The following is a 16,411-nucleotide window of genomic DNA, read 5'->3' as shown; positions in this document are numbered from 1 at the left end:
AAACCTACCTTTGATTTTTTCATGTAAGGATTATTTGACTTTTACCATAGAATACCGATATTGATAATTATCAGTACAATTACTGACACTCTCACAGCATTAAAAAGGTCAATTTAAAGTTTATGTATAGCATGTTTAGGTTGTTATTTACAGAAAGAATAAATCAATGTAACTGACAAAGAAGAGCATTTTGCCTCTGAATCCATTTATGGGGAAATAAACCCCAGGTGGCAGTGGTTTACTATGGATACATCCTTGCCATAGTTAAGAGGCTACATTTCAAGCTCAGACTGTAACCAAGCACCTGTAATTGTTTGATTTAAAAAAATTTTGGCTACTGGTAAGTATAGTCATTCAATTCGCACTCTTAAAAAGATGGTAAAACGACCAGCCTGTACCTGCTTTACAATCCAGAGTTAGCATAAAAAAAGCCAAAATATATGTTTTTTAGAATAACAGGTATAAGAAGCAAAACTAATTTAAATTTAACCTTAACACTGGTCCTTTATTTACTTGATGTACATTATTATGATAACTTGCAAGGTCTTAAGGTAGAATACTAATGAGAAAAGATTGTTTTGCAAATATTGAAAGGAAAGCTAATATCTCATATTCTGCTCTCCTTATTTTTTAACTAGGGCATAAAATGGCATAAACTGAATCTATAATATGAAATTGCCCAGAAAAGGGACTTGTTTGTGACATGAGGCTAAATCTAACCAGATCCATTGGTGAATTGTGACAGATGGAGGGACTGTGAGACAGAAGGCAGGCACTAATCACACATAAAATGACCGGCTTGCCTCAACATGTTCCATGGATTCCAGCAAACTTTACACCCTAATCCATTTTTAGAACAAAAAACATCTGGGCCATAAATCCTCTAATCTGCCAAAACACACTATTAAATCCCATGATTTGTTGAAAAACACTAAGATTAAAGAAAGGAAATATAAAATGGCTAACTGCCGTGTTAGGAAAGTGTTATTAATACTATTTCTTTGTCTCAATTATGAATGTTCTGGTACTAAAGAGCCTTGTCTAATCATGTCAGATTACACATCCTCGTTGTATAGCTAGGCTCCTCTATCTGATCTGCTGATTGCCAAAAAACATAGGGTACTTTCTCGCTGCTTAAACATTTCTGTTGAAGAGGCTGATGGGAGATTAGTGCAGCACTGCCTCTCCCCCACCCCCTCTTTACTGTGCACAGACCAGACCTCGCCCTCCGGTCTTCAGGCAGAATGAGAAGTTCGAGGGTAGTCAGTAGAAGAGGGAGCCAGGAGCCACTCTACAGGGTGGGTCAAAACTAGGCTTACAGTTGTGGGGCATGAAACAGAGTCTATTCTTGCATTATTATTTATTAATTATTGTATTATTTTCCATATGAACAACTTTCTAGACCCAAGTCAGACCTTTAGGGTTAAGATTTACTATAAAAGGTGGTTGTTGTTGGCATCAACATCGTATTACCCTGGCTTGAACAACCTTCTTCATATACTATTCTTGAACTATTCTGTTCATAAACGCTACCACTCTAGAAAGAAATACAGCTCTTATATGGCAGTGATGGTCTTGGTGTATGTTCATTTAGTAACATGCTAAGAGAAACGGCTTGCTTTTCCTACCCTCTAACTCCTGTTTGTGTACAGCCTGACATTGTGCACTTCTGTAGTCTGTTTAGCTTTTCCAGAACACAGATATATGTGAAATGGTTTGACACATGGCATTGAATAAAATGTAAAATTCTTTACGCTTTTTAGGTGCTGCCAAGATAATATTGTGTAGAGAAAATCATTAACACAGATGCAAAAGAGATGCAAATTGTTGTGGGGGTAAATGACTGGCAGATGTATCTTCTGTAACGGCTTCTTCTGAGTTGAGGTGTGTGCTCACGTGCAGGTGGAAATAGATGTTCATTTTAAAGTTAACAATCTTTCTTTTAGAGACTCTTGAGTATTAGTTAACATGCTATATGAAATACTTACACTGGTACCTCTCGCATTAAATCGTAAAAGCCATTTCTACACTACAGAGTTAACACTACAGGGATTGTCTGGTGGTTGTTTACAGTCTGTTCTTATTGCAGTCACCAAGTTCCCAACCCTGTGACTCCCTCTCTTGGCAAATGGTTTGGCCTCTGATTTTGGACCTTCCTGCTCCCTCCTCCCATTCTCAACCCATGCTAGCGTCAGATTTATCTCCATTTATGCCTCTTTCTGCCTCTGTGAAAACAGTGCCTCTAACTTCATTCAAGGTGACTCATGTACACTCGTGTCCCAGACTCCTATACCCTGTCATGGGTGTTCTCTTTCACGTTTGTCATCTATATGCTCTTCGCACCCATCTCCACCATCTCAACTTGTAATTACGCAAGGTTCTCCTCCTAAAACAAGGAAATTAAGTCTCTCTCTCAACTTTGTGTTGCTCTCTTGTTCTATCTCTGTCTATTTACCTTACAAGCCAAAGCTCAAAGATTCATACTCTCCCACTCCTTCCTCACTCTCCCATTCCTAATGCAATCTTGTATCTGCTTCCTGTGTCCTTTTCATTGCCAAATAAAAGAGGCATTTTCCATCCTTGCAGAATGACAGCACTGAGCAACTCCTCACTGAAACTCCTTCCTTCCTTGTTTCTCATCATAGCCCTGGATCCCCTCTCCTCTCCGACTCCTCCATCTTCATATCCTTTCCTGGGATCCTTTTTGCATCTGCTCTTTAGATTTTTCTGCAGGGTTTCAATCCTTAGGAGAAGTGTATGTTTCAGAGTTGGACAAGCCTAAACTAAAATCCCAGCTTTTTCACTTACTAGCTATAAAACTGTGCGTGCTGTTTTACTTTTCTAAGTCTCAATAGACTCATTAGTTACATGGGGATAACACTCACCAGACAACACAAATGTTGTGAGGATTAAATGAGTTAAGATAGGTTTTCGTGGTACAATAGTTATTTCATAACCATTGGTTTATCTGCCAAATAGCATGAGTAAAACAGGTAAAATTTGGGTTTGATGGATCTGGGTTTCTAATTCTTGGAAAGTGCGATATTTGACAAATTGTAACAATCTCACTGAGTTTCCACTACCCTCACCTGTAAAATAAATGTAAGGTCTGGAAGAATTAAACAAAATAACACATGTGAAGGTATATATAAGACTTGGTACCTGAGGAGACAATAGAAAATGTTAGTTTCTTTCTTTTCTTTCTTTTTTCATTTCCCATCTATGCTTACCCTCTGCAGTCTTCATACATGGTTTGAACCACTATGATAAAGTCTGTGAGGAGATATCATTACTTGTTGGTGGAGAGGTTCAGTTAAATGGAAGTCCCCCATTAGAATCCAAAAAGACCCAAAATGATCACTTGCCATATTTTATTCTTCCTTCCTTGTATATTGAGGCAGCGATTGTATCTAAAGGCAGGATCAGAAGGCAGGTATGTGTTTAGGAGAGGTTTAGTGAGCCTCTGTCTCAGGAGGGAAATGAGAGGGCAAAGGCCAACATGGCTCCATTTGACATCTCAGAGGAGATTTGGGAAATGCAAGTTGGGAATCATAAACATAGCTGTGAGGTTCTATAACCTCATAAAATTTACCATGAATTAATGTTTTGTGTCTTCGGTGTGTTTTCTTAACCATTACCAACAAAATTCTCAAAATTAAAAAAGGCCCCTATTATATATTTTCAGGGGCAGAAAAAAATATACAAATTGCAAAGTCCAATCTAAGAGATGATAAAATATAAAAAGAAAAAGCGAGTAATGGCTGCTCCACAATGAAACAAACTGTCGAAAGGTGCAAAGAAAAACAGGAAACTACTCATAGTTAGGTAAGTTGTGTTTCTCAGAAACATATGTCTGTGTCTTATCCTCACCCCCATGTCTGTGTCTGTGTCTGTGAATGTGACCTGATTTGGAAATGGAGTCCTTGAAGATGTAATTAAATGAAGGATCTTGAAATGAGATCACCTGTATTTAGGGTGAGGCTGAGAGCCTATGACAGGTGTCTTTGTAAGAGAAAGGAGAGAAAGATTTGACATTCAGAGACATGAGGAAGAAGGTCACGTGATTATGGAGACAGAGATTGGAGTTATGCATCTAAAAACCAAGACACACTAAGGAAAGCCAGCAGCCCCCAGGAGCTAAGCAAGAGGCATGGAAGAGATTCCCCCTCAGAGACTCCAGAAGGAACTAATCCTTACTGACACCTTAACTTGGGATTTCTAGTTTCCAGTAGTGACAGAATAAGTTTGTTTTAAGCCACCCAGTTTATGATTTGTTGTATCAGCTGTAGACCCATTATGTCACAATTGGTCTTAAACATAATGCTAAGAATCAAGGGGTGATTCCTAGCACTGGAAATTATCTTATCTGCCTCCAGTCCTTCCTGATTCCCAGATGCATATTTTATCTGTCTCCTAAGCTTCTCTACTTGAATGTCTAGTGAGTACCTGCAATGTCTACAACAGAGTTTATCATCTTCCCACTGCCTCAGTCTCTTCCTTCTACACCCATGGATATGACTTTCAGGTTACCCATGCAGTCACTTGGGAGTCATCCGAGATACCTTTTTTAAGCAGACATACAAAAGGCAACCAAGACCCTAAAGCTCTGTCTCCTCCTCAGATCTCAAACGTGCTTCCTTTCCATACCCATGTTACCTGCTTTGCTAAAGCCACCTCACATCTCTCTTGGGCTAACGCCTTAACCACCTAACGAGTTTCCCTATCTTCAGGCTTAGGTTCCTTGAACCCACTTCCTACTCTGCTTCCAAATACAACTTTTCCTAAGTATTTCAAAATAAGGGATTTGGATCATGTCACTTCACCTGATTAAAAACCCATCTCTTGGTACCCTAATGCTTTAAAGGAGCATTTCATAAGAAAATGATCCAATATTCTGTGAATATTCTGTGGAGAAGAATAATTCCATATTCAAATAAATGTGGGAACCACTAATTAAAGTGAAAAAAAGTTTCTTCGTTGCACAAATTCTGAAAATCTTGCATATGTGAATGTGCATCATGAATCTTCAGAAGCAACAAAAATATGCAGCCTCTCCAAAACCTACTGGAACAAAAAACACTTTAATGCTGCCCCTAAAACATCATTCCAGGATAAATTCCAGACACTCTAAAATGGCCTAAAAGTCTCTTGATGATGTCAACTCTGCTTATCTTTCCCGTGTCACTTCTTGCTGAAGCTGCACAGGACTATTTCCGGTTCCAAGGACAGGTCTTCCTCCTCCCGCCCCACCTCTGTCTCCCAAGATTTTCTTTTACTGAAATATTCTCTTTTCCCGCTGTGTCAGGGAATTTATTCAAATGTCACCTCTCCTGTAAGGACTTCACTGACATACCCCAGACATGCTCCTGGGCAACATCAGTGCTTCCCATTTATATGCTTCTTCAAAACCTATGCTTCTTCTGTCACGTTATCCTTCATTTTTCTAAACTTGTCTTTTAAGCCAGTCTTTGAGCTAACTTCTTGAGGGAAGTTTTTTCTCTTTTAGTGTTTTATTCCTTTGGCCTATGGCAGACTGTTGAAGGAATACATGGATATTTCTAAATTAAAAGTATTCAATTTTATAATTCCAAGTTCATTGATTTTCTATGTCATCATATCTGTGGAAGCCTATACCATATGTCATAGACTTATTAAAATTTATGGACTTAACAGATGCTATCAGGGTAATACAAACTCTTGTTTACTACATATTTATTTTACATAAGACTTTTAAGCTACAAGCAAAAGTAAGGGCACAGGTGTTTCAAATTATTTTCAACAAATATTAATTTTTTCCTATTTTTGAGGTCACACCATCATCAAATGTTTGGCATCCTGGTATTTGTTCATCTATGAAACCTCACAAGAATTAATTAAATAATAAATGTGAAAGCAAACTGTAAATTATAAGGTGCTTTGTAAACATTAATTGCCAGATGTTGAATGATACCCCTAATGTCCTGATAATCCAATGGCTTTCTATGTAACCATTACAATATTCTTGTTCAATGACACACTCATAGAAGGTTTGCTCATTAAAAATGTAAATATATTCAAGGTAATATTCTCCTTCATGTCATCATATTTTAAATTAGCAAATTGTAGAAATAAAGTACCAAATTAATATACCTGAATATATTTACCTTCCTTTTATTTAATCTGTGTGTATATACTACATATGCTCAGATAAAATTTTACTTATCATATGTCAATGCCCCTGAGGAGTGAAGGACAAGAATAGTATGTTCCAGTGTCTTCCAAAGACATGATAGAACAGACTGTAGGCATCCAAAGCCACAGTCCAACACTTTCACATTTATCCTCCAGACTTAGCAAAATGTATGGCATAAAGATGATGTTTAACACCCATTTATTGGATGAATAAATGAATGAAAGGTTAAGTAAATGACTGACAAAAGCATGTAATACAGACAGACTACCAATAGGCAATAACTACAAAGGTGGAAGAAGGTATAAGGAGGATAAATGGCAATGGGAAATACAATAAAAATGAACTATTAAAATTATTTTATTTTATTCTTTAAAGATTTTATTTATTTTGAGAAAGAGGAAGAGAGAAAGAGAGGGAGAGAAACATAGATGTGTGAGAGATACATCAATTGGTTGCCTCTCACATAACCCCAACTGGTGACCTGGCCTGAAACCCAGGCATGTGACCTGACTCGGAATCGAACCAGCAGCCTTTCAGTTCTCCGAACAGTGCTCAATCCACTGAGCCATACCAGCCAGGGCTAAAAATAAGTTTAACAAAAACATTCCAACCCAGAGACTCTGACTGTAAGGCCTCCGTATTCATTGCCTGGGAGTTTGGGCAAGTTACTTGGTCTTTATGTACATTTTTTCCTTGAAATTAAACAGAGGTGATAAACATGGAATCCCAGAGCTATCTACACTGTGAGACACTTAGAATACCTGGTCAGCACTTAGCCACGGGAGGTCTCTGTTCCTCATCTGTAAAATAACATGTTTTGATTCCATAATATGGATATTTTCTCTGTCTAGTTAAGGGTCTAAATTTTTAAAGTTTGAGGTAGAGAAAAATAGATTAAAAATGCATTGAAAAAAGTTAAAAATGTTCTATATATGTGCAACATAAGTGAAAAAGTCCAATGAGGGAAATATAACATCTGGCCCAGATATTCTAAAATTATCCATCATTCTTCTGAACCATTCAGAGCTTTTATGGGATCCCTTTCTTTGGAGCTCCCTATCATTTGCCCACCATATCAAAGGCATTCTTATATAATATAATGTAATACTGGTCACCAACCTCAAAAACTCACTTTCCATATTTATAGCTGATAGGTATGCAACAAAGAGCCCTGCATCATTAACAATATCTTAAGTTATCTTTTGGTTCACAGTTTTCCATGCTTTATTAATGGCATAACACATTAATTCTTCTTTCAGGAGTGACCTTTACAGCACCATTAATGCTCACAGCTTTTATCCAACTACATTATTACTCATTACAATTTCAGCTTTCAACATCTGCATTTATTGAAAAGAGAAAAGTAAATTATAGTGGCTTCAACTCCTTGGAAAATCTGAGGGATGTTGTGTATGTGGTGAAGGGATGTTTCAGGGAACAAAATAAGAGAAGTTTCAGGAGTGGAGAAAAGTCAGATGATAAATACCATTAAGTACATTCTTGCCTTTCAAAAATATTTTGTCATGCTTACTGCTTGGAATGCTAAAGTACAAAATCCTCATATGATAAAAATGCAAATGCAAATGCATTAGTTAGTCCATTAGTTTAATATTCTAGTTCTGATGGCATTACACAAGTAGCTCATATACCAACACTGTCATATTTACGAGCCTTCGTGTCTGCTATGGAAAGAAATCATTCTTGCCAAATAAAATATTTTTTTTATTTTACCTACTTAGGACATCAAAGCAAGTCTTATCTTGGTGTCCATTTTGGATGTGGAGCCGAGTACCTGAGAGTGCAACCATGACAGAACGGTGGGTAATAGTAAGAAACCTACGTATACCCCAAACCTTTTTCAAACTTCTCGGATCTTAAGTTTTCACTGTTTCTCTTCTCACTGCTGTGGCACTGCCCCAGACTGACTTGCTTTTGGCAAATAACTTGGAATTCTACTTTGCAAAGACAGAAGCAATTGAAATAGACCTGTTCAGCTTTCTCTCTATCCATCCCATAATTTCTCTATAACTTTACCTTTCTTTTCTTCATTTCCTTTAGTCTCAGAAAATATAATGGGCTTTTCTTCTTTCCAAGGTTAATTCTCTTTCATCATCTCTTCTCCTTGCTGTATCACATGGTTTTTCTAAAATCTGTCACTACTCAGCCTTCTCAAAATCACTTCTCAACACCAATGTTTATAGAGACTGGTCTATATATCAACTGTACTTGCATTCCCTATATTCTTCAAATCTTTGTAATTGGAATTCTGCTAAAAACTTGTACTGAAACCTCTCTGTCTGCCTATCCATGAGCTCCAACCAAATCCTAATGCTTTTCTTCTTCATCATCTTTAACTTTTCTGCAAGTGTGATACTATTAATAACCCCTCCTTCTTGGACTATTTTTTTTTTCTTAGTCTAGCATGACACCATCCTATCTACATTCTAAGACACTTGCTTTTTATCAGTTTTTCCCCTAAAATATGTGATGGTTTTAGAATACATCCAAAGATATTTTGATATTCCTTTCTTTAGACAGGAAGCCTAATTCCCCTTCTTTTGAGTTGGGCTGAACTTTTTGATTCTCTTATAATAAATAAAAAGAATAGAGTAGAACCGTGTGTGACTTTGGAGACCAGGTCATTAAAGGCACCGTGGGTTTCTCTTTGCTCTCTCCTTCCATCACTCATTCTGGGGAAGAGTGAGCCATCATGCAGGAGCGGCAATATGGGAAGACCCATGCGGCAGAGAACTGAGCTTTCCAGCTAACGGTCATGAGAGTAAGTCTTTTTGGAAAATTATCAGCTATCCCCAGTGAGGTCTGCAGCCCTGGCTAACATCTTGGTTGCAACCATAAGAGAAACCCTGAACCAAAACCACCTAGCTAATCTGTTCCCAGATCTGACCTTTAGGAACTATGACATAATAAATGTTGGTCAGTTTGTTCTGCTGAGTTTTAAGTTGATTAGTCAGGCAGCAGGAGATACCTAAAATAGTGGGCAATACCTATGATTCTTTAGCCTACTTTTCTTCTTATAATACACATGCTTTTCTTTTTTGTGTGAAATTACTTGCTTTGATGACTTCAACAAGCTCAATAAGAAATAATTTCCATGTCAAAAATTATAGCAATCCTTTTGAATATCAGGCTTATATTTACAATTTCTTCATGAACAACTTCACATTAGTGGCTCCTTGTGCTTGAAATTCATCATTTACTACAGTTTTATATTATGTCTTCCTCCAAACCTGCTTCCATCCTGGTCTCCTCTTTCATAGTTAAGGCACTATCCTTATTTTATAAATTCAAAATCTTAGCCTCTGTCTCCAACTTGAACCTCACCAGGTACATTCTATTGTAGATAAGTTATGCCGATTCTTCTTTAACAATATATCTGCCATCTATTCTCTTCCTTGCTTATCATTGGTTATTTTTATTTCATGCCATTTACTCTTCTACAATAAAACAATGATTTCTCTGTTTCCAATCTATCTCTGCTGCCAAGGCTCTTCTTAAAGTTCTGATCAGACTGCTGTCTGGAGAAAAAGTCAACACTGCTTTAGGGTGGCATTCACTCAGATTCCATCTGCCCCTGTCAGTTTTAGCTCTGATCACTTTCCACTGCTCACTCACTCTATATCTAGCCAGATCAGTATATTTCTCAAAAATATACTATTTTACTTTTTTTTCTCACAATCTAAAATGTCTAGGAATATATCTTTTCTTCAAGGCTCCATTTGAATTAAATTATCCCCAGCCTAGCCTCCCTTGATCCTTCCCCAAATAGAATTCAACACTCTCCTTTCTAGGACCAAAGGATTGTACATGTGCTCTGGAATATAATGGGCAATGGCTGACTTGTACAGTAAGATGACTTTTCCCCCAACTAAACCCTGAGCTACTTGAGGGCTGGTCTGTGAGCCTCCTCATAGCTATCTGCAGATAATAAACATATCAATAAATGTGAGTTTAAGTAAGTATTTACAGTCTAATTTATGTAAAATAAAAATTACTAAAATATAAATTATTGAAAAATTTTAAAAGCTTATAGAAGCATTTTCTAATGTTTGGATACTCCACTGAAATGAAAATTATGGAAAAATAAAGCTACTCACTTTTCTAATACTTGGATATATCAAGATAAGTTTCAAACAGTATGGACTTAAACAAACTTCATATCCTGATGATTGGCTGCTGATATAGGCAGAAGGTATTTCATTACTATGTACACTTTGTATACATCACAAAAAAGAGAAATGAATTTCAGGGATGGAAAATGCAAGTCGCCTGACAAAAACATTCGGGAGCCACTGCTCTCTGTGATGAGTCGTTAAGCTTCTTCCATACAAGCTAAAGAGCATCAGGTATGTCAATACACACAAGCAGTTCAATTGGGTTTTCAGGGGGACATTGTAACTTGGGGTTCAGTTATCAATTTCAATTGCATGTTTAAAACAGACCTATGAGGTTCATCAAATTGGAACTCTTGTATGGAACTGAAGCCATGCATAGGGTATGCGTGATTTGCCAGTAAAAGATGATTCCATTCAATTGCCATAAACAGAAAATCAGCAAGAACAAAAGAAACAGAACTTACCTATTGTGCTAACTCTGGCTGAAGGACTAGCTAATGCTGCTGGGACAGAGGCTTTGAGGGGGCCTGCCCCACTGTTTATTCTCAGAGCTGGCATATGGGGAGAGGTGGGTGATGTGGGTGATTTGCCATCAGAGGTCTTGGGTTTGGCTGATAGGTTCAGTGGCTGGGCCACTTCATCCTGCAATGATCATCAGAACATGAGCTGTGATAAGGAAAAGCTGATTTAAAATGTCTAGAAAAACAAAGGTACGGCGCCTGTCACTTCCCAACAAATGACTCTACCAATCAGTGATCTTAACATTCAATCCGAACAGTACAAGTGTTTGGTTAGCTGTCAAAAACGTCACTTTCAACTACGTATTATGAAATACCTTTTTATAAGATAAGGTATATGTGCACTCGGCTATCCAGAAAGCATGTAAGTGATATCACCTGTAAGAAATATTCTGAAAGAGCTATTATTTGTATTTTTCATCTTTACTGAGAGACAATGCATAGTTCATATAAAAGTATGGTGCAGATAGGTTTTTGCCAGCCTCCAAAGAACAGGGGTTGAGTCCCACACATCTTTGTACCCTGGTGCTTAGGCAGAGCGCCTGAAGCATCTGCGATGGAGGTGTTAAATGGTGCATGCCTCTGATCAGAACTGCTCTCCAAATTAAATACAAAAAAGAGAAACCTTTCTAACTGTCTTATAAAATAATCCCCTTTCTTAATTTTCACAGAAGTACTTTTGGTTTTAACTTAAAATTGAAAATAAATATAATTAACATTATACAAACATATACTATTTATATATGTGCAACACTGTTCTAAACACTTAACATTACATTTTTAAAATCCAAATTTGCTTTACAGATTTTGTTTATGGTGTTCTGCATGATAGTATAAAGATTTGTATGTAGTCAATTCAGCAGGTATGGAGGTTTTCAATTGTTCTATGCTTGAATAGATCAGGTTTCATTGTTTAGATTTTATTATATATATGTATATATATATATTAGCCCTTATGGATACAATTATCACTGAAATTTTAATCACAATGTATAATAATCAGATATTAACATTACATCACTTTTCTTTCATTACAAATAAAAAGTTATTATTTTTTGTTCTCTAAAATTGAAATATATCATTTATTTTTAGTGTTTACATTATATTCAATTTTATGTAGGTATTATTGTAGAATAAAAATGTATTTTCCACTTAGTTACTATTTAATCTTCATAAATTAAGTATATCAAATACCTACCAGTAGTAGCAGGATGACTTTTTGAAAGTAGAACAATTTAGAATCAAATGGCATGATTTGGTGACATGGGGACATGTTAGTAAACATGTTAATTAATGTGCACAAAATTTGATGTATATATTTTCATAAACATTGAAACAAGGCACTTTATTAAAATGTTAAAGTGGTATACTATAACATCGATTTCAAATTTGTATTTTTAAAAGTGGTTTAATGTTACTAGATTTTATAGTTAGCTGTACTTATGAGACCTATGGACAGGTTAGGAAAACAGACTAACACTTTTTTCAATTTTCTTTTCTCTTTCATAGAAAAGAACAGTTACTTGAATACCCAAGAGATAATAAAATGGCACTCTGTAATTATGTTAGATGTACAATAAATTAATGACCATTATTCCAAATTTATATGGATTCACAGAACCTTGGAAAAAAGTGAAGTAAGATAATTCCATGACTGGGTAAAATCACTCCTACATTCCTCAATTTGAACAGTTAGTTGAGCTGATCAGCCATGATCTGTGTATAAGATGTTAAGTTTGGCAGAAATCCAGAGATATTGTTTCCCTTTTTTTACTCTACTCCAGTATGAATCACTACTTCTCAAAATGTGGTCCTTGAACTAGTACCACCAGCACTACCGGGACCTTTTAGAGAGGCAAATTTTCTCTCCTAGAAATTTCAGAGATGAGTTCCAGCAGTTTGTGTTTTAATGAGCACTCCCAGGTGATGCACACCAGCATTTGAGAGACACTGCTTTATATAATATACAGGGAGATTATTAAATATATATATTTATTGGCTTCAAAACACTTTAAAAACTTCCTCAATATAAGGAGGTAACATTAAAATTATGCAATATTTTTCAACCTTTAAAATTTTATCAGAACATACCATATACACTAATAATAATAAATATGAACATGCATTTACATAATAAACAAAATGCTACTGAGACTGAGTGAGCCATTAAGGATTAGAATCATATTTTCTCCCTGTTATTCAGCCAGGTAGGAGCTTCATTGTTTCCTATAAGGCTATAAATATTCGAGGCACTTTTCCCCCATCAAACGTTGCACCTGCTTGCTGCTTGCCACCTTCCGTGTTAAACCACTGGCTTTTGTCATGACAGCCTGCAAACTTCCTTTGACAGCATCACAACTCTTGCAAAAGTTTTGAGGGGATGCTTGAAGAAATTAAAGGTGGCTGTTTCACCTGACTGTGCAGAAAAAAGAGAGGAGGTTATAATATTCACAGATTTGCAGCAGAGATTTCTGAGCACAAGGAAATAGTGTGTGTGTGTGTGTGGGTGTGGAGAGAAGGGACGGTGGTGCTGATGAAGATGATGCAGATGTGGTGCTGATGGGGTGAAATGCCACAGGCTGTGTTTTAAGCACTAAGAACTATTGCACAAGCATACTAAAAACTGACTACTCAAGGCAGTTATTAGAGCAAGAGAGCCACTGGAACTCTTAATATTCTCCTCCTTTCAAGGCAGTACAGATGTCTGAGAGCCAAAAAGTGCAAAGCCCCAAGGACATAATAGAGGTCGATAGTTCCAAAGTTGATAGAAATGTCATTTATGATTGCCCTTTCATTTGCTTTCATTGTGTGACCTGGCTAATGGTATATTAATAAGAACCCGCATGCTTGATCCTCATACTGGTAACTATAAAAACAATTTTGACCCATTGCATGATATTATTTCACAATTTGATTCTTTTAATAATTTATTACAGAGCTGCTATACCAAATGTTTATTATTCATGAAGAATACAAAATCACAGTAGTTTCCCTATTTTATTAATTGTTTTTTACTTGACTAGATAAAGATTTAGAAATCCAAACTATGAAATGGAAGTGGACTATTCATTTATGACATGCATCTTGTTATTATGAATATGCAAAATAAACACCAAATGGAAGGCTTTTTCTACTTTATTATTTGCAATATCTCATTTGGGAGAAATCTGAAAGCTTAGCAGGATTACCTTTATTTTTATATATAAAACATACCTTTAAAAATTAAGGTAAATAATTTAGATAGAGACAAATATAAGAAATTTTTAAGGTCAAGAAAGCATTGTAAAAGAGTATTTCTATCAAGTATACCATCAAGCAGTGAGGAAAGCAATTTCCTTTAAATGCTTGTTCAATTGTTAAATTATGTTGTCAGTTCAAACTTTTGAGGATAGCACATATCATATGTATTTCATTTCTATAAAAATGATAGTTAAAAAGAATCCTATGTGCCTGTTGAATAGCTCTAAACTTGTATATGATAAATACAAAACAAGCATGTAAGCTAAAGCAAATGTGTAAGTTAAGGTAAACAAGTTTTAACTAATAGAAGACTATTATTTCCACTGGTAGAATTATAAATATTTCAAGTCATTTATTTAATTTCCAATACTGTGAAGTAATTAATAACTAGAGAGGAAACTATGGTTCAGAAAGATCTTTAAATTTTTTTTTCATTTCTGTAAGTCTTTATTTTTAAAGATTTTATTTATTTATTTATTTTTAGAGAGAGAGGAAGGCAGGAGAAAGAGGGGAAGTGAAACATCAATGTGTGGTTGTCTCTTGTACACCCTCTGCTGGGGACATGGCCTGCCTCCCAGGCATGTGCCTGACTGGGCATCGAACTGGCAATGCCTTGGTTCACAGGCCCATGCTCAGTCCATTGAGCCACACCAGCCAGGGCTCCAGAAAGTTCTAATGAACCCAGGTTTTTGACTTCAACATACAATATTGTTCATTCACATGACAAATTTAAACTTAAATATAAAAATTGATAATGAATACATTTTCTGAAATTCAGGCTTAACTATATTACCACAAAATGGTCAATCATATAAAATAATAAAACGAAGTAATACACATATTTGTTATTTTATACATTGGTTTAAAAGCTGAGGCACAAATCATTCACTTATTTATATTTGTTTATGCTTCTCTCTTCCCTACACTGTATAGCATCAAAATTTTCCTTCCTTAATATTAAAGAGTTAACTTAGACTATTTTTTGAGAAAAAATACCAAGGGTTTGTATACAATATGCCAGAAATAAAACAATTTATACAATAATGTATAAGAGAATACTGTTTTATACATCTAAATTCAAGCTTTAAGAAACTATTCATGTTATACTTTCTCCTAATAAAGTATTTTCTAATCTTAGTTGCCTGGGACAGAATGCAAAGCAAAGTACAACACAAGCAACCATAATAGTTCAGGCATGTTTCATTTACTTACAGCTAGTCTAACTTGTCTGGAAGTAAACACTTCACTTATTATCAGGTTGTGGTCACACAATACTAAAATTATCATGGAGGTCCTAATGAAATTGTATCCCAGCCAATGAAACCCCATCCATATAAATAATAAATCAGGTATGGAAATAATTTGACACAAATATATAGCCTTAGATATACTGGAGAAATATCATTTGTCATCATGAATGCAGGATTATTCCAGGTAAACTTAGCAAACACTGTAACATATAAAGTTAAAATATATTTCATTTAGAAAAACATTTAATTTAGATGACTTTCAAATAATAAGTTTATTCTAGAGAAAAACATGTTACTTTAACAAAGACCAAATACATTTTGATATTTGATTACTTATAGAAATCAATGATAATTTAGAAAAGAAAAATCATTCTCCAGAACCCTGGAGGGTTATTTCTTTCTTTCTACTCCTTAGCCTTCATTCATTTCTTTGCTAAGAAATTTTAATAGAGAACTAGAAAATAAAGATATCACTGTCCTAAAGAAGTCTGTTTTTCCTCCCTTCCCTCCCTCCCTCCCTCCCTCCGTCCCTCTCTGCCTTCCCTCCTTCCTGCATCCTTGTTCTTCAAAACATGGAAATATACCCACAATGCAGACCTCGGATGACAAGATGGACTGCTAAATTTGTGCACATGATTGTACTCTCCGAAAAAAATCTCATTTATTCATTCTCTTTATCTAATTGATGATCTAGTTTATGCCACATCACAATTGTCTCAAAATTCAACTTCCTTAAATATTTACCTAAAGTAGTTATTGTAAAATCAAACATTTATGTGGTAGTTAACAAATTTATAGCACTCTAATGGTAATGGACAAGGCCATATAAATTTATTCAATCATTCATCCATCCATTCATTATTTATTGAATAAAATTTCAACTATTTATTAATGGCTGTAATATGTCAGGCATTAGAAAAACACAAATGACCTGACATCCAGGCACGTGGTGGCTCTGAGGTTTTTGTTTTGTGTGTTCAATAATAAAGAGCAAAGAAATGCATTTTTTTTCTATTTGAGATCTAGGTGCACATGTTATGTGGAATTGCATCTTATTAAACTGAATTCTTTGAGGATAGTTTGTCTATGCATTCAATA

At 35.6% G+C, this 16,411-nt stretch overlaps 1 protein-coding gene across 9 annotated transcripts in view; it reads right to left on the bottom strand.

Annotated features, from left to right (window-relative positions):
• Positions 1–16,411, bottom strand: part of SOX5 (SRY-box transcription factor 5) — a 931,891-nt gene that overhangs the window by 35,101 nt on the left and 880,379 nt on the right. For all 9 annotated transcript variants that reach the window (XM_036017301.1, XM_036017302.1, XM_028531943.2 and 6 more), the window contains one exon: positions 10,770–10,947. In XM_036017301.1, coding sequence (XP_035873194.1) covers positions 10,770–10,947 — 178 coding nt within the window. The remainder of the gene's footprint in view (positions 1–10,769; positions 10,948–16,411) is intronic.

Source organism: Phyllostomus discolor, chromosome 2 (genome assembly GCF_004126475.2).
Source record: "Phyllostomus discolor isolate MPI-MPIP mPhyDis1 chromosome 2, mPhyDis1.pri.v3, whole genome shotgun sequence".
NCBI lineage: Eukaryota > Metazoa > Chordata > Mammalia > Chiroptera > Phyllostomidae > Phyllostomus > Phyllostomus discolor.
This window is presented reverse-complemented; position numbering and strand designations above follow the sequence as displayed.